Source organism: Arabidopsis lyrata (assembly GCF_000004255.2).
Source record: "Arabidopsis lyrata subsp. lyrata unplaced genomic scaffold ARALYscaffold_1, whole genome shotgun sequence".
Taxonomy (NCBI): Eukaryota; Viridiplantae; Streptophyta; class Magnoliopsida; order Brassicales; family Brassicaceae; genus Arabidopsis; species Arabidopsis lyrata.
The window spans coordinates 3,090,474-3,115,190 of record NW_003302555.1 but is presented as its reverse complement, the minus strand read 5'-3'; the positions used below and the strand labels follow the sequence as shown (position 1 = coordinate 3,115,190).

The window sequence follows — 24,717 nt, the reverse complement described above, 5'->3', positions numbered from 1 at the left end:
CACGACATCTTAACGATTTTGACTTATATTGATGTGTATAAGAATTTCGTCTACATTTTCCATATACATTTCAATATGTGTGACACCACAAATCTAAAAATTGTGAAGAGCACTCTTACCATTTGGAAAGTGTTGCGTCTCCACTGGCCCAATCTTCAAGCAAAATCGTTGGGACTTAGACAAAACGAATGAGTATAAACTCTTGCCAACAAGCTTCTTCGCTTGAAACAACAACTCAATGACAAAACTCTTGATGGTATGTATTTTCAATGGTAAACTTGTACCAAAGGGATCTTGAATTCTTTTGGCAAGAATGGAATGGCCCTGGGATTGTTTTCCAGGTCGCGATACAATCTATACTCTGCTTCATAGTCATGAAGACTCAGCTCTGCTTTCTGATTAGTATGGTAATGGTGCTTGGTTGAATTCAACTTCCCAAACCCGAAAACACTAACTTTCTCACAGATCCCCACTGCAAGCATCACAGCCTGCATACCCGAGGAGTAGTGAAACAACGAGCCTTCATGATCTTTACTCCAATCGACAAACCCTTCCGCTTTCTTCTCTTCCAAGAACTTCTTCACCGAGTAATACTTCACGATTCTAGCACACAGGACATCGAATCTCGGATCCGTGATAAGCAGAGGAGCTCGATGAGACGGTTTGCACAAGGTGTAATCCAAAACATGAATCGGTTGGCAAATGTACAACACAATAGGCACTGTTTCGCCATAGGGATGACAATGACAACTCTCCCTTCTCCCACACTGATGCAAAATGTTACTATTTATGAAAGATATATTCGTTTTCGATCCGACCTTCTTCTCGAAACTCTCTGTTTTCGCATTGTTCAACCGAATCACAATCTCATGTTTCTCAATGAGATCTCCGTATTGACTATTCAGCAATGTACCGCTATTTCCAACCACTGCACAAGATAAGTATCTTTCACTGGAAATCGAAACAACACCGTTGTGAACATCGATCGGATTCTTGACTAAACCGATCAAATCTAACATGATATTAGGTTCATAAGCTCTTTTACGAGCCCAAAGGCGTAAATTTCTTTTGAACTCTGACCAGTAACGATAAACCTGAGAGTTTACCGGAAACTTGGAGGAAGCAATGTCTCGGCTCCCATGGCGTGGTTGTTCGCTTGGTCTTGACATGGAGCTGAAATGTCGGCGGTGGCTTCTCCGAGTGTGGTCGTAATCGGAAATCAGATCGACTTCCTGCTTGAATTTAGGTTCGCCGGGATCAATGGCGGCGAATTCGAGCAATGTCTCGTTGAATACAATCTCTTCAGTCATGAGTCCGGAGGTACCAAGCTCAGCGATGGCGGAAGCGAAGGAGAAGCTACTCCGGCGAATCGCCACTCTGCAGATGAGTGTGGCGGCGAAGAAGGCGAAGAGTAGAGCACTGAAGAGAGGTCTAACGGATCGTTTCATCGACGCCGCCGTGATAGATAAAGATTAAAGAAAGTCGGAAGCTTAAACCCCCAAAAATTGACGGCGCGGGTCGGATCTTGAAGTCGGATCCATTGCCGGGTCTAACAAAAAAAATGGTAAAAGGAGACAATTTTGAGAAATCTATAATCAAAATCTTCACAGGAGCTTTAGAAAACTCTCATGATTTATAACTAGGAAGGTCAAAAAGGATAAAAGATGTGAAATTGAAGTCAAAAAGAAGGAGACGATATTGACATTGACAGTGACATTGTTGGTTAGGGAAAGAAAGATTTCAAATGAAGTTAAAGGAAGATGAGTGAGAGAGATATGGGAGAGCCCTTAAATAAATGGAGGAGATCTGAAGAAGCACGAAAGATCCAACATTAAAGTAATCATTCATTCTTTACTCTTTTTCTGGAGGTGCAAGCCATGATCTTTCAAGGGTAGTTTTCGTCAACAAACTTGTTATTAATTGCGCCATAGAAAGAAAGATTAAAAGGGAAAGAGTTGATCAAACAAATAAAAAGAGGTTATTTTGGGAAACCATTATGGTTCGGGTCCCTATTATATTCTCTCTAGAGGAGTTGTCAATTAGGTTCTATGTCTGCGTCCTCGGCCTAACCCAATTGGAGTCGTTGACACAAAAATTTAAGCCCATTAAATGAAGCTTTTAAACCCATTTTTGGTCCGGTCGAGTACTCTCCTTGTCATTCATCAAAACGGTTAGCAAATCAGACGCCTTGACGTTTTTATGTTCTACACACAAACACTCTGTTGTTCTTATTTTTTGAACTGTCCTTTTTTTCTTCTGTCACCCTCACCGACCTCAAAACTCTCTGTTTTTCCTTACTTCACCTGTTGTGATCATCCACGCTTCTTCTAGGGTTCCTTCAATCTTCAAATCATCTGATTTTTGAGATAAATTATTCATCTTTAAGAATTGAAGGAATTGGATTTTGTTAACCCTAAAAATATGTACAGCAATTTCAAAGAACAAGCGATCGAGTACGTGAAGCAAGCTGTTCAAGAGGACAATGCTGGTAACTACAACAAAGCTTTCCCTTTGTACATGAACGCTCTTGAATACTTCAAAACCCATCTCAAATATGAGAAGAACCCTAAGATCAGAGATACTATCAGCGACAAATTCAACGAGTATATCCTTCGTGCTGAGGAGATTCGTGCGGTTTTAGATGAAGTTCGATCGGGGACAGGATCTAATGGCGACGCAGCGGTTGCTACGAAGCCCAAAGACGGAGGAGATGGAGCAGAATCAAAGCTTCGAGCTGGGTTAAACTCTGCTATTGTTAGGGAAAAGCCTAACGTTAAGTGCCAAAGAAGCGTTAAAGGAAGCTGTTATTTTGCCTGTCCAGTTTCCACAGTTCTTCATTGGTAAATGTTTCTACTTTCATTGGAAAAAGGGTAATTCTATTGATCAGTATTGGTTGTTGACTTGTTGTAATTAGGGAAGAGGCGGCCATGGCGAGCTTTTCTGCTCTACGGGCCTCCTGGAACTGGTAAATCGTACTTGGCTAAGGCTGTTGCTACTGAAGCAAACTCTACGTTTTTCAGGTAAGTTATGTCTTTTCAACTTTGCCTTGTACTTGTACCTTACCTTTAGGTTTATACTCTGTGATCAATATTCTGGTCACTGTGTTTATAATTGGTAACACGTTTTAGCTTTTGAATAGTTAGTTGTATTCTTTTTTCCTCCAAACCATCAGTGTGTCTTCATCGGACTTGGTCTCGAAGTGGATGGGTGAAAGTGAAAAGCTAGTATCGAACCTTTTTGAGATGGCTCGTGAGAGTGCACCGTCAATCATTTTTGTCGATGAGATAGATTCTTTGTGTGGTCAACGTGGAGAAGGCAATGAGAGTGAAGCTTCAAGACGTATTAAAACAGAGCTTCTTGTGCAGATGCAGGTGAAAAGGTTAATAAAAATTAAGAAACCTTCTGACAATGATTTATCAGCATAAACGCCACTATTCCTTTTTTTTTTTTTTTTTTTTAATATTAGGGTGTTGGACACAATGATGAGAAAGTCCTTGTACTGGCAGCAACAAATACACCGTATGCTCTTGATCAGGTGACACTCATAAGAGTGGATTGGTTTTTAGAATTTCTTGCCAGCTTTAGAATAACAGTTGATACTAAATACCATTTTGATTGCAGGCTATTCGGCGACGTTTTGATAAGCGTATCTATATCCCTCTACCGGATGTGAAGGCTCGGCAGCACATGTTCAAACTATCGAGTTGACTTTGCTAAACATTCCTCAAAGTAAAATCATTCAGGGAGACCCAATCCTTTTTTTTTTCTAATGAATTTTTATTTATGATACAGGTGCATTTGGGAGATACTCCTCATAATTTGAATGAAGCTGATTTTGAATATTTAGCTCGCAGGACAGAGGGATTCTCTGGTTCGGATGTGGCTGTTTGTGTAGGTGGCTTGGCCTGAGCTATTATTTATAGCTATACATATATATATAGACAGTATTTGTTCTGAGTGCTTTCTACTTTGTGGCAGGTCAAGGATGTTCTGTTTGAACCTGTTCGGAAAACGCAAGATGCCATGTTCTTTTTCAGTGCTCCTGATGGTACGTGGATACCATGTGGGCCTAAACAACCTGGTGCCATTCAGATTACAATGCAGGATTTAGCAGAAAAAGGGCTCGCTGAAAAGGTAAGCGTCAAAATTATGAATTTGTTGTCAAACTCATAATTTCTTAGCATGAGAATGCATTTGGTCTTTGAGAAAATTGCAATCCTCGAAGCAGTTTTGGTGATGATGGGCGCCAAAGAGCTTATGTTTCTCTTTTTCATTTGTTTTAATTCGAAACACAAAACAGATTATTCCGCCGCCTATTGCGAGAACGGATTTTGAGAAGGTTCTAGCAAGACAGCGACCGACAGTGAGCAAGACTGATCTTGAGGTCCATGAGAGATTCACAAAGAAGTTTGGAGAGGAAGGTTGATGATGGCATTCAGCTGGAAGGGAAAATCTTGAGTTCCCGGTTATGTATGTACTAAGAGAAGAACAAATCGACTCTTGTTTAATGCATGCACCACGTCATTGAATTTTCGTTTCCAATTGCGTAGATTATCTCTGATTGCCTGATATACACAATTGCGTATATACATATTCATTATTTTTCCTTCTCATCTCTAATTCTTTCCCAAAAATAGTTATCATCCTATTTTCCTTTTTTTCTAAACACACTAGAAATATTGGTACAATGGCAAATGGTGGTCTTTGGTTAGAAAACACATTTTACCCACATCTTCATCATGAAAAAGATGAGTGTTTTGAGTCGATTAGGGTGTAAAAGTAAAACTATGCACAAATCAATTAACTAATAAATGATGTCTTTCTCTATTGTTTTGTTAATAGCTGGGGCCATATAAGATCCATGAGATGTATTCTTCTAACAGTCTAAACTTCTGGCGCTTTGCTATATCCAAGAAGATCTCCATCCTCTTGCTGAACTCTGACCCGCTCTCCTTGCATCTAAAGGAACCAGAACACTCACACTGCTCTGTCAAATGAGCTGCTTTCACCTGATTGCACCTAATGCACACTAGATCCTGCATATGGTACATTCTTTCTCTCTGTCTCACCATCTCGAGAAGGCTACTCTCCATCTGCTCTCTGTCATATATCTTCCCACATTGTGGATCCCCACATGACCATTCTTTCTCTGTTAATAGTGCTGGGTCTCTGCATATATCTAGGTCTCTGTAGGCATCACAGTTGCTGCAACAAGAGAAACAGTACAATCAAAACTCAGTGTATACATTTCCAGCTGTCTTACTGCTTTACTACTGCAAGAAAGTCAAGTATTTATCGCCTAGGATTTGGGGGTCTAAGTTTTCTTTTCTTTTAGTGTTGCAAACAGATCACGGTTTTGCTATAATGACTCACAAGTTTGATATTGCTGTGTAGATTTGATGTGATGATCACCATAAGGGTGAACCAGGATGTCTCTAAAGGAGGGGATTGGCAGGGATTTATGTTTAAGGCCCAAAAGACAACTCGATTTCGGAAAACAATTTCTCTATTAACTAGACGTAGCAAATCACAAGAATGCTTATTTGAATCACGAAAATTGAGCACTTGTTTTGGTCAAATAATACCTGCAAGCTACATTAGGTAAGATGAAGGATGGCCCAGGATCAAGAAATTCGGCTTCAGCAGCACACTCTTTTACTTTAATGTACTTCAACAGACTCTTTCTCATTACCTATAGAAAAGAGATTAAATCAGGAAGATTGTAGGTCTAGAGATCAAAAATTGAGAAGACTATAGTTAGCACCCATCTAAAAATATCCAGCTCTATTGGTAAACATAGTTTCAAGAACCAGATTTCCCGAGATGAGGTTGGATTTGTGAATAAAACCAGTTACAAAGAGGTTTTCTAACTGTAAAGATAAATAACGCTTCAGTGGACTTTTCATATCCAAGATTAATCTATTCAGAGGCTTTGTGAATACGCCATATGTTAAAATGAAAAAGAATGGGTGGAGTATTTACCAGAACATCTTGCAGGACGTTTTGGTCAAGAGCCAGAACAGCAGAGATAACCTGTATAAATTCCAACGTGTAATCTCCTTTGGGAGCTTGACCAGAAACTCGAGATGCATCTGAAACGTTTATCTCCTTCATGTGTGACATGATATCATCAACCTTTTTAACAAGCATATTTATGAAGGTTGATCCAATCTGCATAAAAGAAAACAAAAAAGAAATGAGGAGACAATCTTTTGAGTGAATGAAAGGTAGATCAAGCGAATTGGTTTTAATATGCTACCTGTTCTCTTAGATATTCTACCATCTGTGCCTCTAAACTCTCTGAACTGCCCTTTTTTTTCTCTATTGCAAATTTCCAGGGGTCAAATATAAACTTGGCAACGATTATAATGAAATCCCTCTGCCAAGATAGATGAGATGCGTCAGTGTCCAAGAAAAATGGTCCATGTGTTGCCACATGTTTTTTGTTTTCACTAACATTGGTTTGAGTGAGGGTTGTGTCTGCAAACCTCAATATACTCGGGTAAATGTCGTGCAACACTCCACTTTGGTTCAATAGTCACTTCGTCAAGTGAAATTTCATCATCGGTAGCTCGGATACCAGCGTAGTTATACTAAAATGTTGAAGAAAAGATATACCACAATGAGAAGGAAAAATAAGAAAAGGCAAGATCAAGAAGCCTGATTAAACAAAAACTAGTGATGGAAGATTGGATTTTAGTAGAGTTCCTTGCAACTTGGATATAATTTTTAACCATCAAGGTGAAAGGGTTTTAGTAGAGTTATAAGTTATAATTCCTTGGCCCATTCTGGTTTTACTGGAACAGCATGTAATGAGGTCCCATGGATTGTCACTTTTTCATTTCTCCTCTCGTTGAGGATAAATTTTGTGTTCAGGGATTTGTAATTTTACAATTGACAACAAGTTTTGCCAGGTTTAGCAATCAGAGATTAAAAAATACAAAAGGGAAGTATAAGAAAAAAGAATTCCAACCTGGTCCATGAAAAGTAATGAGTGCCAGTAGTGAACCGGCTCGAGCAATATCCACTCAAAGATATCGCTGTCAGAGGCAAAGCACAAAAATCATGGCAGGAAAATGAGTGCAGTCCATTAGAGACTTAGAGTCATAGACATATATATCGAGTAAGGAAGAAACCAACCTATTCCCCACCGTTGATAGCAAGCTTTCACAATAAGCCTTAGCTGCAGATAGATCAAATTTCACTGTGTCGATAATGACCTTTGAGAAGTCTGCATATATTATTATAGCACCTAATCTCCGCAAATCAGTCAATAGCAGTGCAAACACTTTTTGCATGACCTGCAATATAGATGAAAAATGCAGGAAGTTAAATGGGTTTAGAATTTTTAAGGCAAATAAAAAGTGAATGTAACTGGCAAATCTCAAGATCCGCAAGGAGATATAATCTGTAAGCTACAGATCCCATAAATGAATTGATTGAGAAAGATTCAGACAGAGAAGCAAGGAGGAACTAATATAAAGTTTGCTGATTTATCCACACTAACTCATTTAGACCTGATAAAAAAACAAAGCAAAGAACGTTAAATATGATTTACCTTGTGAAGCATGAGATGAAGAGCTGGATCATGGAGCTTCGAGGAAGGGCTACAATATGAAATTATAGATTGGTATTTTATGAGTCAAGAATAAAATGAATATGTTACAAGATGTGACACAATCATACCTGCAGAGCCACCAAGACAGACGTTGCAAAATGGAATCAGCATATATATTTTCAGATTTACGCACATCAGTCAAGCAACTATGAATCAACTGTTTCAGGACACGAAAAGCTTGAGCACATCCAGTGGTCTCATCAAAACTGGTGTTATCGTTTGAATTAATTCCTCTAGGATTCACATCCTGTTCAAATCCCAAAAAACCGCCTCCTTCCATTTCATTAACCAGGTTGCTTTTCAGAAGGGCATTAACAGCCAAGTTATGGATCTGCACATTGCATGTTAATTAGAACAACATCCAAAAAAAACACGATAATTAAGGAATTTTTTTTTTATGACCTTTAACTCCACAGACACTTTTCTATACGCTCCAGGGAATACTAAACTTGTCTGTTGCACCTGTGTCAAAGAAACATGCCAGTTTATCACCTTGATAGTAGCACCAAAAAAAAAAAAAGACAACAACCACCATGGAGATGGGAGAAGATCATGACAAAGTCCAGAGAAACTAAAAGAAACAAAAAAACCATTTCATGACATACCTCATCAGCAAAGAATGCCTCTTCGTTGTTTATACCTCCAAGGTCTGGAACACCATTATCTGACACCCAGAGGACCTGTTATACAAAAGGAAATTCAGTGATATGGAAAAGCTGCTCTTCTCTTTCTAAATACATAATAGGCACTTCTAAAAGAAAAAAGAAAAAGAAAAAAAAAAGAAATCAAAATCAGTGATATAGAGAGAATAGCCTTTTGCCAATGCTTCAGGAATGTCTTTGAAGATGCACTATTAAAATTGGAACTATTAAAAGAAGGCATATAGCGTAACATTGGAACTATTAAAATTATTCGAAAGTAGACGAAAATTCGAAGAAAGAACCTGTTGCTGGTCACGGAGTGCCCTGGATAGGAAGATATCTATTGTGAATGTTAGCCAATCAAGTCCAAAATTCCCCAGAGGCACCTAGTCAGTTGTACAGGAAATGTCAATAACTGCAAAAAAACAATGATATGAGGAACTATATATTCACTATAGAAACATAACCTACATGGGCGTATCTTGATTGGGCAATCCTCCGATCCAACCACTGAAATGCTGCAGCACAACGGAACATTGCTATTTTTGCTGCTGGACGTTGCCAGGAGACAGGCTATGCATTGCAACCACACCCACACATATTTTATTATTTGATCAAATAAACGTCTAACATGACAGAATAGGAAAAAATGTAGCCAATTAGTTTATTAGTCAAGGAACCTGATAACTATTGTCATCGCCGTTGAAAGGAATCCTCACACATGGGAAATCATCCAGGGCCTTGATACCTTCCTTCATGGAGTTAAAGTCAGGGCATTCGATGACAGCAACAGTTGGTCCACAATTTTCCTCTCTGCAAAAAAAAAGGAAACAATGAAACAAGTCAAACCAGAGCGGGATGATCTGACATGACCTTTCAAAAAAAGTCCAAAATCCACCATGAAGTCCAAATTTTTTTTTTGACAATTAACGTTGAAGAATTTATTCAATTAGGAAGTAACCAACTAGATGAGAAAGGAAAAAATTGAATAGGAAAAAGCATGCGCAACTGATCAGCAATAGAAAGACTATGGGATTCAACATGTCAAGGAAACATTAAACATGCTGCACTACTATAATCATGAAAATGAGTTACCTGTATTCACTTATTGCTATTTGTATGATCTTCTTGGCAGCTTCGGGATGGTCAACATAGCGCACCTGATTATTAGCATTCAAAAAGCTCAAAAAATGCAGGACTGTTATTGTAGGGGCTGTAAGCAATGATTTTAGAGCTTACCTGGAAACGGATACCATCCCAAGACTCAAGTGACAATTCTTGGCAACTATCTCTAAACTGTCTCTCTAGGGCAGATGGTAATAATTCATTGCCGTTAAAAGGATCAACTACCACGGCAGACATAAGCTTCGATGCATGACAAAATAAAACATATATAGCACGCCCTGTTGAGGTACTGCAAACAAGTAAACCATGAGATAAGATATTCCGGGTTGGATAAGAAACCAAATAACATGCCCACGGAAGAAGAAACAAAAAAGACAAAAACACAAGTTCAAAATGTAAAGGAGAATAATTTGAGAAAGCAACAGAGTTTCTATTATGGTTATTCGAATAATATGACTAGAAACGTAGAGATGTAAAACACTCCAACATTGTGAATAAGAAATGCCTATTGGAAATTTACGATCAAAACCTCCCTTCAACTTAAACTACACGATCAGAAAAGGGGTAGTCGTGTTACTTAAGAAAATAGAGCTCTACCTGTTATACAAGAAAAGAAGTGGAATTGAACGCTCCAAGTAATGACACTCAGTAGTAGTTTTCATGTGAAGTTCACCAACTTCCCATCCATTTTGGGTGTTACGGTGCTTGGCTTTGTTATCAATTTTGCATACACATCCAATCTGACATATAGCACTAAACTCCAGAGGCACCTTAGTTTCATATATGCCCTGCCAGAGTTAAATATGAGACTAGCATAAACATGGTATTCGCTATATGAAAAAGAAGGTCACAACATGCATGATAACCAACAAATTCTCCCGGTGATTATCTGGCTAGTGTCTCAGTAAGCATAAGAACAAAAGCATAACTTCACAAGCTGACAAGTCGTTGGGTCACATTCCCATTTTAATCAAATAACAAACAAGGCAGCATGGCACATGCACACAGACACACACACACATAACTGAGATGAATATAGCTACCCTACGCTTGTGAACTCCATTTCCAGAGTTTTCCTTATACTTGATGAAGTTTAACAACAGACAAATTCGGACTCCCAGATAGGCAGATAGCAAGTATTCCCCAGAAAATACAAGATATCTACTCACCAAAACAAAATGGTACCAGAAATCACAGAAATAATAGGCATGTGAATATGTGATGGGTATTCGATAAAAGATTGGGCTTCTAATAGCAATTTATTTTAATACTTTATAAAAACCCACCTCAACTCTGGGGTCTGCAAGAAGAGCTGCACGCTTTTTACTTTCCTTTTTAAATTTATCTTCTTGAATCTTGACCTGTAAAGAAACAAAGAAAATTGTAACTAACTAGAAGGAATACAAGGGGAAAGAAGTATAGCGGTTAAAAGACATGCCTCAGTCAAACTATAACAAGGCCTTCCATGGGGAAGAATCTTGTTGACACACTTTCCTTGGAAATATTCGGCTATAGGAACTTTGGAATTAATGTAAAACACCCTTGGGATCGTCAATGGGATCTTAAGCATCAACCCTTCCACAACCACCCAAGCAAAAAATTGTCCACTCTGTGGACTTGGAACCAGCTGTATTATCTGAAAAAGTCGGAAAGACAACATTATATGGTTGCAAAAAATTAGCCAAATATATAAATACAATTAGGTCGCTGTGCACACCTGCCAATGTGAACTAGTCAAAGCTTCTTCAGGCCTCCTAAAGTATGAACCCACACCACCTCTTCCCTGACCAACTTTTTGATTTATCTCGTGGGCATCACTCTGGTTTGGAGATCTTAGATCACCCAACCTACAAAAAGAAGGGATACACGGTCAACAAGTTCAGACACTTTTTAAAGTAATAGATGTTATTGAACTATATATTATTCCGAATCAAAACCGTCTTGCTGTAATGTAAACTTCAGGCGAATAAATACGATTATGAAAACCTACCTTCGTTTTTTCTTCTTTTCTAGAGTTACTTTCCATTTTCTCTTTTTCAGTTCAAGCCATCCTTGGTAGTTTACGCTCTTGTCAATGTTCTGAAATGAGATATCATGGAACTCTGGATCCCAGCTCTCTTGCTGCTCACGTTCAGACTGTTTTTTATTGACTTCATAAGAACGCGCAATTGGTTTTGGCCCTTTCACTGAAGGCCTGTTTTCTTTGCAAAAATCCTCAATATCTTCCACATTGTCTTTAGTCACCGGATGATCTGTTTCCAACCCACCATCTTTATTTGCTGAGCTGAACATATCAACTAGTTTTCTCTGGCGAAATTTGTCGTCTTTCTCACGAACCTTTTTATGGAGCCAGTCAGGATGAAGCACCCTAGGCACGGGATTTGCCACCTATAGAGGTCATCTAAGCTGTTAGAATATATAAAAATAACACTAAGCAAAAAAAAAATTTTTAAGGGTACGAATAGTAAAAATGAACCTTCTGCATTGCAGCAGGAATGGTAATAACTTTTTGGATAGCTGAACTAAGGCGCTGCTTGTAATACGACCAGTCAATAATTAGACGAATTCCGACATCTGATGATGTCTTGCACCATTTTCGAAGATGAAACTTCATAACTTCTGTAAATTTTGAAGATGTACATCACATATGAACGTTAAGAATGCAACAATACATAATCGCACCAAATAACAGAATGTTTACCTGGATTCGTTGTAAATATGGCAACAGGAACAGCACGTTCACTTACAGGTGTACCCTGATCAGGAAAAGTTGTTAAGTCGTAACAGTAAAACATCCACTAATGTAGCAGTGTGACTGAGACACTATATTAGAGTAGCTGAGAAAGACGCTTAACGGAGAGTAACTACTTTTGGATATGAGCAACATTCCTAATAAAGATTGAATCTGTGACAACATTCTTAACTAAGGGAACATGTACATATCAGCAGTGTTCCTAACTAAGAACTCCAACAGTAGAGATTGTTAGTACAACATCCACAAATGTGTTACTTGTACTAATAAAATATCAGTAAGGATGGAAGAAGATGTGTGAATCAGTCATGAGACCTAACTATTCGGTTTTCCCTGCGCTGTTTGGGTTGTAAATACCTTTCAATGTAACCAAGTTCTAGTACTCCTTGAGTAGATGTCAAATGAGGACAAAAGTGTCAAGAAATTTCAAGTTTAACAGAAATGTACCTTTGGTTCACAAGCAACAATGTACTGGCAACGCAGTCCTTTATCTTTGACCATTGTAACACCAAGAAATTCAGCCAGGCGTTTTGCTGTGGTCACTGCACATGACTTTTGCTCACCATAATCTGCTAACGATTTGCTCATTGTGCTTGATTCTGATATATAATCTAGCAGTTCACTATCGGCAATATCTTTTCCTTGATTCTGGAGAAAATGTGAAAGGAAACCTATGAGAAAAATGACTAAGTAAAAGAACTAATCAATTAAAAAAAGAACAAGAAACGAGCTATTTCGCATACATCGAGTAGGTCAAGCCATCGATCAGCAACCTCTGCAACAGCAGAATAGCACTCTTCAAGGGTTGATCCATGGAGAAATTTGTCAAAAAGCTCGGCCTGTAGGGAAAGGAAACAAAAAAAAAAATATGATTTTTTCTGTGCCTGACAGCTTCATAAACTAAGCTGACCTCTAATTTTTCAAGAGAGACACATATTTATCAAGTAAAGTCTGGCTAATTTCTTGGGATGCTTGTGTCTACCAAATCATGAACGTCTTACTACATTACACAGTCCATAAACACAAGAATCCAATGAATAGGACGGTTATTTTTTAAAAAAAATGTAACATGCATTTTGTCAGATAACAAAGATTTTATTTATCATTTCTTTCTTTTATAAACAATGGAGCTAGAAGATGAGCTCTCAATTTGCTAAATGGCCACCTAAACAAGCAATCTAGAACCACTGGAATTTTCCCTAGCAGAGAATTATTTTGGCAAGAACCTTAAAAACTGCTGCTAGAAAGAGTTACTAGTACAAGTGGATCTGGCAAAATACACTAATGTCTAATAACACTGATCCTAAAAATAGATCAAGAAACAATTTTTGATGAATCAGAATCATTACAACACAAGAAAAGGGAAGGATACCTGGAAAACTTTAATGAGTTTCAACTCCCCTCTACGCTTGATCTCAAACCCCTTGAGTTCTGCTAAGGTTCCATCATGATTAAAAACAGCATAGCGCTTCTTAATTAAGATTCCTTCTTCTTTCGATGCAGGAATAATCATTGCCTGAATGGGGGGTTACAAATTATTTTTTGTGCAGCAATCAAAGAGCAGCACATGTCAAAAAATCATAGCGTTTAAGCATACCTTGTACGGTCCATCTACTTCAAATTCAATTGAGCATTCACTATGTGATTCATAAGTCTTGCGTACAGGATCTACAAGAGTCTGTTCCAAAACCAAAATTAAGAGTAAAAACAGAAACTAATCACAAGGCAAAATGCTTTCAGAACAACAAAAGGGCTTGTTATATCATCTGCTTTTAAGTAAGGATAGCCAGCATACCTGATATTGATCATTTGTATTATTCTTTGCCACATCAACATTAAGCATAACACAAGGATACGAGATCGTGAGTTTCTTCATGTCTCTGCAATAATGAAAACCATTGATGGTTTATTTAACATCTTGAGAACCACAGGAAAATGTAATCCCACCTTAAACATGGAAATAAAAAAAAACTCTTGAAAATATCTTAGAGTGAAATGCTATATATTTAAAAAAAAAAAAAAAAAAAAAAAAATAGAACAAGGAAATTCCCTAACATAGACAGTAAATCATGGAGATTGCAAAACCTTACATTGTTTTAAAAGTAAAGTTCTCAGGAAAAGATCCAGGGAGACAACACCATATACCATCTGTATCCAACTCAAGTGGTTTCCCAATTCGCTCAATAAGCAAACGGGCATTCTGTATGATTTTGGCTCCAGTATAGGTAACTACACCAGCCATTTCCATGGAATACCATCTTGCACCCCTGGAATTGGTTTTAAGTAAAGCTTTGGGTCAACATAATTGGAACAGACAATGATAATAACACCAAATTCCAGGCTCTTTGTAAGAGAGGACTCACTTTCGCATGACATATCCATAGAAGGAATTAAGTATACACTTATGAGCTAGCTGCAAGGAATCGTAAACCACTACCATGTCCTGTTCCAAATTTTAAAGTCAATAACAGTCTAAAAGAAATTCTGGATATCATATATATGAGCAAGTATAAACGATAAGTTACCTGTGCTTCCTGGATCTTGATTGAATTACCACTTGCCTTGGCCTCTGACAATTTTCCCTTCCAGACCTTGTTAAGTGTTTTGTATTCATACCTCCTATCTCGAAAGCTTTAGTAACATACAAACACCACCAAATAAAAGCAATATGAAAAAGTAATTAGTACTTGTCTAAATTTTTCATTATCATCAGTTGTATATTCACCCAAGAGAGATGCTTCTCAAATGACTAAACGACAAATAGTGTTAATCAAGAAACAAAAGCAACGCACCTCCGAACAGTGTCCACATAGAAAGGGTTTTCTCTCATGCATATCCCAGCCTCACGAACTTCAGTAATTGGCTTGTCAAGTACTCGTTTATAAGCCTGCCAAAAGCAGAATAACTTGCCATTATATATTTGACATTGTGGAGAAAATATTACTACGCTGGAGAGAGAGTACCTTTTGACAATATTTTTTTAGTCGTTCTTTTAGCTTAGATTGTTGATCCAGCTTTGGCAGATCAAGGAATGATTTTGAAGACTGTATATTTGCACCAGCATCAACAAATTCAGACTCAATCTGCTTCTTCAAATGGTAATAATCACTGCCAAACCATTAGAAACAAAGTTGAGAACTTAAGACTATACCAACAATGTATAAATCCAAAGTTAGGAATGATATGTATGTCAAGAACCTTTTCTTTCCCATGAATGTCACCCCACGCCAAACCCATTCAAGTTTTCTAAGACAGGTCTTTCCGGGGAGGTTGAAATCACATGCTGTGCAAACCTCATCCGTAACTATTGATGGTGGCTGAAAATTTAGAGGATACTTTCGCTTAACATAATATATCTAGGGGGTTCACAATCGTAAAAGTCACGGTTGTGATTATTTTGTATATGGAACATCACCATTTAGCTGATGTTTGGTAGATATTGATTTACAATTGCATGTTACAACATATAATCCCTAAATCAGTTAGAAACATGCAAACAGAGATTAGATGTACCTGGAGCCTGTTTGTTAAAATGATATTTGGATACATCGCTGCGACATCAAGGTGATAAATAAGAGGCCCCTCTTCACGTATAGGGTCATCTCGTAATTTCTCGAGCTGCAAATCAATAAAACCGCCAAACCACAACAGAACTAAGACTTCATCCCGAATCAGAGATAAAGGGAAATAATTCATAAGACAATCATGTTCTATGTTCTGCTTTAAAATATCCAAGCATACAGATGCTAGTTGACAACAACTATGATTGAGGATACTTGATAGACAGATTTCTTCTGGAGGCTCATACAGTAGTCTAAGGACTTATTAATGTTCTTTCCACAAGCCCTAATGGGATTACTCTTCATGAGAGAAGGCTCATAGATACGAGCTAAGCATGTATGAGTGTATAAGCAAACTCTCTCAGTATGAATGAGTATGCAGTGTCAGCCATTCAAAGCGACAAGAGAAACAACATGCTGTCAAGAAACAAGGGAACAAGCATTAAATCAATATCTCTTATTCAGAAGAGGAATTCATTACCTTCTCCTTGATTTCGTCCTTCACTTCATCATAATTGGAAATTGAATCCATTCTCATTTTCCCTTCCACAGTGATAGCATATTCCAGATCCCGACCAAGGTTATCAATCAGTTGCTGGCAATCAAAGCGTCAAATATCAGATAGGTGCATAAATTAGATATAAATACAATCAATCGCACAAGAATGTGAAGCATTTTGCTTCAGGCATTCATTACAGACTACATAGTACTATAAACTGCACCACTTCAGAGGAAACTACAGAAAAATCAGTGACAATTGAATTGAAACTCTATCAGAAAAAATGCCCAGCAATCAATTAAGCAAATCAACGAACATTACAGTGAATAAATATAAAGGAGATAACTTGCCTGGTATGCCGATGAATCGAGTTTAAAACTGGTTGGAATGTCAGATCTGAAAACACCACTTTCAAGGCACTCTACATGCCCACCAATATATGTCTCACTTTCAAGAAGTTGATTTTGGTAGAATTTCTCAGGGTCAGCTTGATTTTTGTTGGGACATACAACATTTACCTTGTAAGCCTGTGCTGAACGGAAAACTTCCAATTAATAGAATGTGTCACACAGTAAAGATTGCTAAAGACCTTGTGGTAGATAGGTTGATACCTGAACCATCAGAAGCATTTCACAAAGGGTGCCACTCCCTTTGCGTAAAACCTCATCAGGGACCATTGGGATGATAGTTGCGAGAGAAAAAATGAACGGATTGACATATGTCATGTATAGGTAGTAAGTTGCAACAGCATCAGAGACAGAGTAGGAGGCCATTGTCTGCGAGATGATTCCCAGCATGGGATAGAAATAAGATATAAGCACCCAATTCCATGCAAATATTGCAAGCACTACAGCATAGACTAGAAAAATCTACAGTTGACCCCATTAATTGCTTGATATCTATGTCCGCTTCTAAATTTTGTGTACTGATGATAAGACAATGAATTTAACATGGGCAGAAGAACATTTATGCAACCCTTAAAGAGGTATATAGTTGAATCACTTGATCAATTCTCATTGACTGTTTGTTACTCTAGCCCATAGTATTTAACAACCAGCTCTAATGGTAAAAAAAAAACTTATGTTATACAGAAAAAGCAGGATTAACTTCTCGTCAATACCTGTGGCTTTTCCATCGCAAACCGAACCATATCCTCTGGGTTCACTTCCAGTGGATCATAACCCAGTTTTGCCTTTGTTACAGCCTGGCATTTCATTAAGAGACAAGCATCAAAATCATAATATGAATTTCTTAACAAAAGATTATGACCACAAAAGATAAATACTCGCTTAGAGATAGAAGAAGAATGAACCTTCAGACCATGGCTTCCCTGAGGAAGATAGCTATCACGTTTAACCCAAGCAAAACAATCCAAATGACAAACGAATTTAGCTCGACATTCACCTTGATTATGATCACACCGGAATCCCAATTCCTGAACCATGAGGAAAAGAATCAAAACACACCAACCAATTATGGAATTACAGTTGACCATTGCGCTCCAACGGAAGATAATAGGAATAGGATAGGAAGTGACGAGTAAGATGCAACGAACTAGGTTTTAAATGAAAAAACAGGAAGTGAAAAAATAGAGGTTTAAATTAAACAGAGAATAGAACCAAGTCCGGGAGAACGAGTGGCAGCACCTTGCCAACTCTCAGAAGACTTCAGTATTCAAATGCAAAACACAAGTCACTGAATATTTGAAGGAAGAAAATTTATCTTCCACTAAAGGAAACAATGATATGTAGAAGTAAGCATCCTCATGCAAGATAATTCAGTAGACAGTCTAGGAAGCACTTGAGCAGTGTCACTATTCTACTTTATGCAGAGGCACACTCACAAGGCCACAATAGAATGTCAGCGAATAATATAACAAACTTTTATACAGACTTTCCAAGTAGATCATATATATCCTTTTAGTCATGCAGACAGATAAAATTAAAACAAAACACCAACAAATAAAACTTTAGCATACCTCATTCATTTTTATCCCATGATGAGATGCTCTCCGTTCTATAAATGGCCAGTCAAAAAAGTCACCATTGTATGTAACATAAATACCGGGTTTCAACTCTTGCATATGGTAAAACCATCTTTGGAGGAGTTCAACCTACAAGAAAAAACCAAGAAATAACTCACCTGCACATCAATGTTTATGATTTTACATTCAAATCAGGAGCTTAAGTACTTTACCTCATTTTTAACATTAGTAACTTTGAAATACCCTTCAAATTCTGGTTTGGGTGTATATTCCAGATCTTCTACATCTTCGCCAACACACTGAATTAAGTGCAAAAATACTACATTTGTAATCAAACGAGATTGCAGTAGTCCAAATATTTTTAAGGAAAGAATAGAGCTGAGTTATCAACCAGAGTTGACATATGCAACGAAAACCGGTTAACAAATCAGAAATCATGTTTTAAATTATAGCAAAATGTTAAGCTAGTCCAAAAACAGTCTGAAAGCCACATCATACTAAATCAATTAAACAAGCGGGATAATCATATATGGATCATTTCTAAAAAGATGGCAAAGCAAGGCCATATAGTAGGTTCTCTAAATTAATGAATTAACAATCCCCATCCAGCATGTAAAAATATAATCATTATAATATCAGATCCAATACAGACAAATGTATACAGCAGTTACCTCTCTGTTAATAATTAGAAAACCTTGCCCATCGACCATGTAGGATATCATCATAATTTGATCATATTCAGCATCCGGAAACTTCAAAGGAAGCTTTGTTGTCTCTATATCGAAGGCACAAACACGGACTTCTGCGCGTTGAAGAAGATCTGTCCTCTTCTCCAGTATGACATCGGTGCTGGAAATGCTGACATTGTACCATTGCCCACTCCGCACATCTGGATACCAAGAAAACATCATGATTTTGACAATTTTGAGAACTAAACAGAAATTCTGGCTTGGCTAAACAGGATACCATTATCAATTGCAAATCGAACATGATAAGGAACATCGTACTCGCGGAGGTCCACGATAGAGTCTAAGCAATCTTGAGGACGTTGTTCTCTGCGTTCCAAGAATAAAAATAAAAATGATCTGGGAATCTGAAACCCCTGAAAATAAACTTGAAAAAAAAACTACAAGAAACAAGGTAAAGATGTAAATTTGAAAACCAACAAAACTCTTAAGTGATTTAAAAGAACAAAACTACATTGTCTTACCGTTTTCCAGCCAATATGGATTCGTATGCTTCAAGTGCATCAAATTTTGCCTGGTTTCGTTCGACGATATGCAACAGATCCCTCTTGACTTCCATCAATTGTTGCACAGTATCAAATGATATTTTTAGGTATTTTTTTTGCAGGCCGGATAGATGATTTTTCTGCTCATGAACATAAAAATGAAGAAACTCAAAAATGGTGTATCACAGAAAAAAGCTACAAAGAAATCCTAAGCGAATTGACAACTAAAAAGTACTGAAACCTTTATAACTTGCATACTATTGCACTAAAGGACAATCACTAAACACTTAAAGAAAACTAACTTTAACATCTACAGCCCATGTTACATACTAGCAAACGACTAGAGATTTCACCTAATTGATTCAAGATCACATTTGGACTTATTACTACAAGTGTGCAGTTTTTAGGTTACAAGAAGAGGATAATAACTAAAGGTTGTAGCAAATGTTTCTGATATAAGTAGAGAAAACAACAACATTAATCAACTGGTGGAAGACACTAGTCAACTAAAGAACACAATGAGGAAGCCAGACTTTAACTAATAAACAAGGTATGCTTTACTGACTTACAAGATCAAGATCCTCTTTTTCAACAATCTCAATATCAGCGACTTGTCTTTCATATCGTCGTCTCAAATAGGCTTCGACTTCCAATTCCATTTTGTCCTGTAATTCGGCATTGCAGTTTATTGACATATAAAATGATATTGTATGAGTGTTTTAATGAGCATTCAGATGATATACAAAGAGAAACTATCATACTTTCGTGGCTGCATAGAAGTAAGGGCGGAACTTGTACTTTGTCTTGAAAGAAAACCCGTCCTGAAAAAAATCCTCAACTTAGTTAACTATTTAGAAAAATGCAACAACAAAAATATAAATGTTCATCAACTTATACGCAGCAAGCTGACATAGTAATAACAGCTCACCTGAGTAACAAAGTAAAGGTCCACACAACTATAGACTTTCCCAGTATCGCGATCTTCCCAAGATGACTGCAAAACGTAGTTGAAGAACCAATCACATATAATCGAATCCGAAAACCTAATCAAATACTCTCAATTAACAAGGTTGAGTCCAGCTTAGAGTGTCGGGGAACTTACGGATGAGAATGTGAGTAACCAGCCAAGTCGGGTTTCACCTTCAGAGAAAAGCCCAAATCCGAGTTTAGATTCGAGTTCATCTTCCGCAGTGTTCACTACCTTAGGCTTCTTCGACCACCGCGTATCCTTTCGATCCCGTCTTCGATTGTCTCCGCTCATTTTGCGGCGATGATAGATTACGCGGGACAGAGAGGGACTCCTATATATGAGGGAGCTTTATTCCTGGAGAAGCTTCGAAGGCGAAATTAGTTTTAGGGTCAACAAAAGGGATTTTACTGGTAGGGCTTCGTGAGCAAAGAAGACTGTAGAGCGAAAAAATAAAAGATTTTTATCATTTTCCCGCGCTTTGGTATTTTCACCCAAATTACTAATAAACCCCTCATTGTTTGGACTCTAATTGGGTCTATGTACGAAGCCCATCTTTACCGAATTTGGATCAAGCTTTCTTACTCTGAAGCAGCCGCCGGTAAAGCTTATCCTAACTGTCAAGCTATACCTTGCGATCAATTTGAGGTTGCGTTTCAAGCGGTGGAGCTTTGGATCTCAGTTCGTACTGTTTTACCGGTGGAAAACTCTCTCGGCGGTTCTATTCACCGGAATTACGATCTTCTCCTCCGTCATCGTCTTCACATAGTCGGGGAAGTTGTTGAAGTCTGATCCTTTGATTGCCCCTGCAAAAGACAAAAATCACAAATTGCAGAAAACGATTGAAGAAAAGAAGAAGCAGAAGGTTTAGAGAAGAAGGACTTGGATATGATGAAGTCGTAGAAGAAGAAGATGGTGTAGTGGTGGGCCTGTTTTGTGTTTTTGGGCCTGCAGATTTATTTAGGCCCAATGGAGTTAATTGTGTGTGTGTGGTTAGGCTAATGATGAGGGCAAGTGTGGAGAAAAGAGAATTAGAGTTCCAAGAGTAATTGGGTGGCTCTAGCTAGATGATGTTGCGTGTCTTAGAGAGTCATGAGTATGTTAAGGCATGTGTGGTTGTGCTTTTTTTTGGGTGTATTTAAGTATTTACAGAGAAAATGAAAGAGATTTGATACGAGCAAGCTACAATGAGAAAGGCTTTAAACGAAAGACTAATGGTGAAGCCCATAAGGCCCAATAAGCTCCTTCGATGTCGTATCACAAGACTAGTATCGACTTTGCGCACGAGAAAGGAACCAGCGTGCTTTTCAAAGTGCTCTCTGCTTTCGCCTTTAGGGGGGGACATTAGTTTGACGAAGATCGAATCAAGGCCGAATCACAACTGTCCGATCAGGCTCGTCGATGATGCAAATGTCGGGAGCATTTTGAGTTACAAGTTTTACGTCAACTTCGAGGTCTCGATGGCAGAGGCGCGTGCTCAGAACGCGCTTACCGAGGTTCAAGAGTTTACATCGTTCGTTCTTGCGGGTGCTGGGGAGTTATCCCCTGGATATGACTCCTTGGTCACCATCAAGAAGGTTTGGGGACAATCATTCATTATAGTTCCCTGGTTGGTAAAATGCAAAATGTCTAGTCTTTTTAAACTATAAGAAAAGTTGTTATAAATTTAAATGCGTCTGCCGGGAGTCGAACCCGGTTCTATTGCTTGGAAGGCAATTATCCTAACCGCTGGACTACAGACGCGTTTTTGTTTAAATTTACACCTCGTAGATTTTATATACGCTTTGGGAGTGGAGGTCAAAGTGAAAAGGATTTTAAAATACATACATATTCATATATTATTACTATTAACCAATTTAAGTTTTCAGATTTTTTTTATTTATTCTGTTAGTTTATAATGAAACTTTAAAACTGTAATAAAGTATTTAATATACAAATTGATTTATTATTGTTATTACCCAGTTTTTATTTTCAGTTTGCTTTTTTATTATGTTTGGTTGTGTTGAAAAATTTAAGATTGTCTCCAAAATCTATTATTTTGAAACTTAAAATTAATTTTATTTTTTTGTTTATAAATTTTATTATTAAAATGGATTTGCAGAAAATTTTAAAGATTTTGTTTCCAATATATTTTGAATTCTCCATTTATTTTCTTATTCTATCATAAATTAGATTCTTTTAGAAAATAATCAACATATACACATGTAATTATGACTTCATAAATCGTTTGACGAAATGCTTTTTAAGTAAAATATGATATGATAGCAAGTGTGTTTTGAGGACTTATAAAAGTGAGTAATTAAAGCATTGAGTGGAGAGAGAGAAAGAGAAACAAAGAGAGCGATAAAGAGATGGGTGGGGAAGGGATATCATCAGGAGATATAGAAAAAAGAGGGGAAGAAGTTGATGCTGGTTCTCTCTTCGTCCTTAAATCCAAAGGTATGTATTATTCGGAATCTTATACCGGAAGTGAGATGAAATCTAGAGTAAGATGTATCTTAACGTATATTATATATATTACCATAAGTATAACCCATTTGAAGAAAATGATGATGGAAACTAGGGACATGGTGGCACTGCGGATTCCACTTGACGACGTCTATAGTGGCGCCGGCGCTACTGAGTCTACCGTACGCTTTCAAGTTCTTAGGATGGGTTGCCGGAATATCCTGTTTGGTGGGAGGAGCAGCCGTCACTTTCTACTCGTACACCCTTCTTTCTTTAACACTCGACCACCACGCTTCCCTCGGCCACCGTTACCTCCGCTTCCGTGACATGGCTCACCACATCCTCGGTAATTCTTTTTTCTTTATTTTAACCTTTGCTCTTTACTATAATCAAAGCTGCAATAAATTTAGAGAATTTCATTTAAAATTGAGATGTAGTTGTACGTAGACATACGTGTCTATATGAACTTCTACGTAATAATTGACACACAAAGTACCACTCCGATAATTTCATCCACACAATAAAGGAAGGTACATGTCCTTCGTAATAATTTGTTTGAACAAAAAAAAAAAGTGAATTTATGTGTAACAACGCAAAATGGAATACTTAAAAATCTCGTTTTTATTATGAACAACGGAATTTTAAACGGCAATTAGTATATCAACTTTCAGTGGCGGAGGTAAGAAGGAGGGAGTGGGGTCACATGACCCCTATAAATTTTATATATTATTTATTTTTAGTGTAAATTTGATTGAATTTGAGGAAATATTTGGTTAAAATTAGTGTTTGACCCCTATAAATTTTTGTTCTAACTTCCAAATGACCCATTTAATTCATATAATTTTTTAATTTATTGTTCATCATAAAAATTTTATATTATTTTGACCCTTATAAAACTTGTTTCTAGATCCACCAGCTTTTGTTCGTGTTTCGTTACTATCACAATTAAAGTATTCTGTTCGTGATTTTGGTATCAATTATAAGAAAAAGAAACTAATCATATAAAATTCATATTATAGTGCTTTTTATGATAAGGCTTGATTCGGTTCAATTTTATCGGGATCCGGATCCGGATCAAAAAGTTGACCAATTCCACTCATATCGATTTTTTAGATTCAACTTTTATACGGTCTTGTTTCCGTGTCTCTTTCCGTGTCTTGTTTCATTATTGATGCAGAATTGAAACTTTGTCTTTCAAAACTAATTTCAACTTTTTTAAAAAACTACGTGTCAGAAGAATATCCATAAAACGTTGTGTGCCGACCAAAATTTAATCATATATATAAGTAAGGTTGGATTGCTTCGATCTGCTTTCAAAAGTAGAATATTCTAAAATTTCAGATCCTACATAGGATTCGGATCCAAATCAAGATAGTTGCAGTACGACTGCTAAGGAAATCCACATGCCAATAAAACTTTCAAAGTCAGTTTAACGTGTATATCTATGCAAAACCATAATATGATGAGAAAATTTTGATTCTATAATGTATTAATTAATGTGTCAAATTCTAAAATGTAACCAAAGTTTCATTGACCTTCAAAACAAAAACAAAATTTTTTTACTGGATAATTCTGTTTTAGTAGCTAATTTGAAACTAAATCCATTTTGCATCGATTTGGATTGATTTCGGTTTTAGTTTTCGTTAGAGTACATCACTAATTTGAAGGATTTAAAGAACTCAATTTGGCCCACTTTTTTCGTGATTGTATACAATTTTAATTAGTTTTTAGAATAAAATAAAGTTTGATCCAGTTTCTAGATGTTTGCTAAGTTAAGATCAGTTTGGTTTGCTCTTAACAATTCTCGCGCGGGGTGTGTTTGATAAGGTCCGAAATGGGGGAGGTACTACGTTGGACCAATACAAATGGCGGTGTGCTATGGTGTGGTTATT

At 37.3% G+C, this 24,717-nt stretch overlaps 5 protein-coding genes and 1 non-coding gene across 10 annotated transcripts in view; 3 read left to right on the top strand and 3 right to left on the bottom strand.

Moving 5' to 3' along the window:
* Positions 1-9: 9 nt before the first annotated feature.
* Positions 10-2,123, bottom strand: LOC9328514 (beta-1,6-galactosyltransferase GALT29A). The gene has a single exon (XM_021013524.1). The coding sequence runs from the start codon at positions 1,446-1,448 to the stop codon at positions 267-269; it is 1,182 nt and encodes a 393-aa protein (XP_020869183.1). The 5' UTR covers positions 1,449-2,123; the 3' UTR covers positions 10-266.
* A 121-nt stretch (positions 2,124-2,244) lies between these two features.
* LOC9325747 (protein SUPPRESSOR OF K(+) TRANSPORT GROWTH DEFECT 1) lies at positions 2,245-4,606 on the top strand. Its single transcript, XM_021013523.1, is given in 9 exon segments — positions 2,245-2,777; positions 2,779-2,840; positions 2,915-3,020; positions 3,173-3,371; positions 3,467-3,535; positions 3,622-3,696; positions 3,793-3,891; positions 3,979-4,134; positions 4,301-4,606. Coding segments are annotated over 9 exon segments (1,248 nt in total). The 5' UTR covers positions 2,245-2,421; the 3' UTR covers positions 4,427-4,606.
* A 97-nt stretch (positions 4,607-4,703) lies between these two features.
* On the bottom strand, positions 4,704-21,102 carry LOC9328513 (DNA polymerase epsilon catalytic subunit A). 4 transcript variants are annotated; one of them, XM_021013521.1, is made up of 50 exons: positions 21,009-21,102; positions 20,513-20,734; positions 20,339-20,404; positions 20,172-20,231; positions 19,980-20,075; positions 19,390-19,550; positions 19,146-19,234; positions 18,851-19,068; positions 18,392-18,478; positions 18,174-18,308; positions 17,508-17,630; positions 17,316-17,399; positions 16,807-16,971; positions 16,546-16,722; positions 16,178-16,291; positions 15,650-15,754; positions 15,335-15,453; positions 15,100-15,244; positions 14,929-15,023; positions 14,662-14,767; positions 14,500-14,579; positions 14,227-14,403; positions 13,932-14,016; positions 13,734-13,814; positions 13,509-13,652; positions 12,880-12,975; positions 12,584-12,784; positions 12,086-12,140; positions 11,861-12,003; positions 11,375-11,772; positions 11,102-11,231; positions 10,823-11,020; positions 10,671-10,745; positions 9,982-10,172; positions 9,499-9,673; positions 9,355-9,419; positions 8,940-9,072; positions 8,731-8,832; positions 8,562-8,645; positions 8,224-8,298; positions 8,021-8,080; positions 7,687-7,949; positions 7,559-7,607; positions 7,141-7,301; positions 6,974-7,040; positions 6,489-6,593; positions 6,260-6,379; positions 5,983-6,171; positions 5,586-5,692; positions 4,704-5,205 (listed from the first exon to the last, which is right to left on the bottom strand). In XM_021013521.1, the coding sequence occupies exons 2-50, from the start codon at positions 20,669-20,671 to the stop codon at positions 4,836-4,838; spliced, it is 6,483 nt and encodes a 2,160-aa protein (XP_020869180.1). In that variant the 5' UTR covers positions 20,672-20,734; positions 21,009-21,102; the 3' UTR covers positions 4,704-4,835. The 4 variants fall into 4 exon arrangements, with proteins under 4 accessions (XP_020869180.1, XP_020869181.1, XP_020869178.1 ...); XM_021013522.1 differs by having other exon boundaries at positions 20,513-20,743; positions 21,009-21,093; XM_021013519.1 differs by having other exon boundaries at positions 20,513-20,743; positions 20,963-21,055.
* On the top strand, positions 20,901-22,189 carry LOC9328512 (arogenate dehydratase/prephenate dehydratase 6, chloroplastic). Its single transcript, XM_002892404.2, is given in 5 exon segments — positions 20,901-21,163; positions 21,375-21,387; positions 21,619-21,716; positions 21,718-21,891; positions 21,893-22,189. Coding segments are annotated over 5 exon segments (618 nt in total). The 5' UTR covers positions 20,901-20,917; the 3' UTR covers positions 21,980-22,189.
* Positions 22,049-22,120, bottom strand: TRNAG-UCC. The gene has a single exon. It is a non-coding gene; the product is annotated as a tRNA-Gly (tRNA).
* Positions 22,190-22,632: 443 nt separating the features above from the next.
* The window catches only part of LOC110225353 (GABA transporter 1), a 3,701-nt gene continuing 1,616 nt past the window's right edge, over positions 22,633-24,717 (top strand). Inside the window, exons 1-3 of one of the 2 annotated variants that reach the window (XM_021014870.1) lie at positions 22,633-22,816; positions 22,941-23,171; positions 24,653-24,717. In XM_021014870.1, the coding sequence (XP_020870529.1) occupies positions 22,729-22,816; positions 22,941-23,171; positions 24,653-24,717 (384 nt within the window). In that variant the 5' untranslated portion in view covers positions 22,633-22,728. The remainder of the gene's footprint in view (positions 22,817-22,940; positions 23,172-24,652) is intronic. The other variant, XM_021014869.1, reaches the window with a different exon arrangement.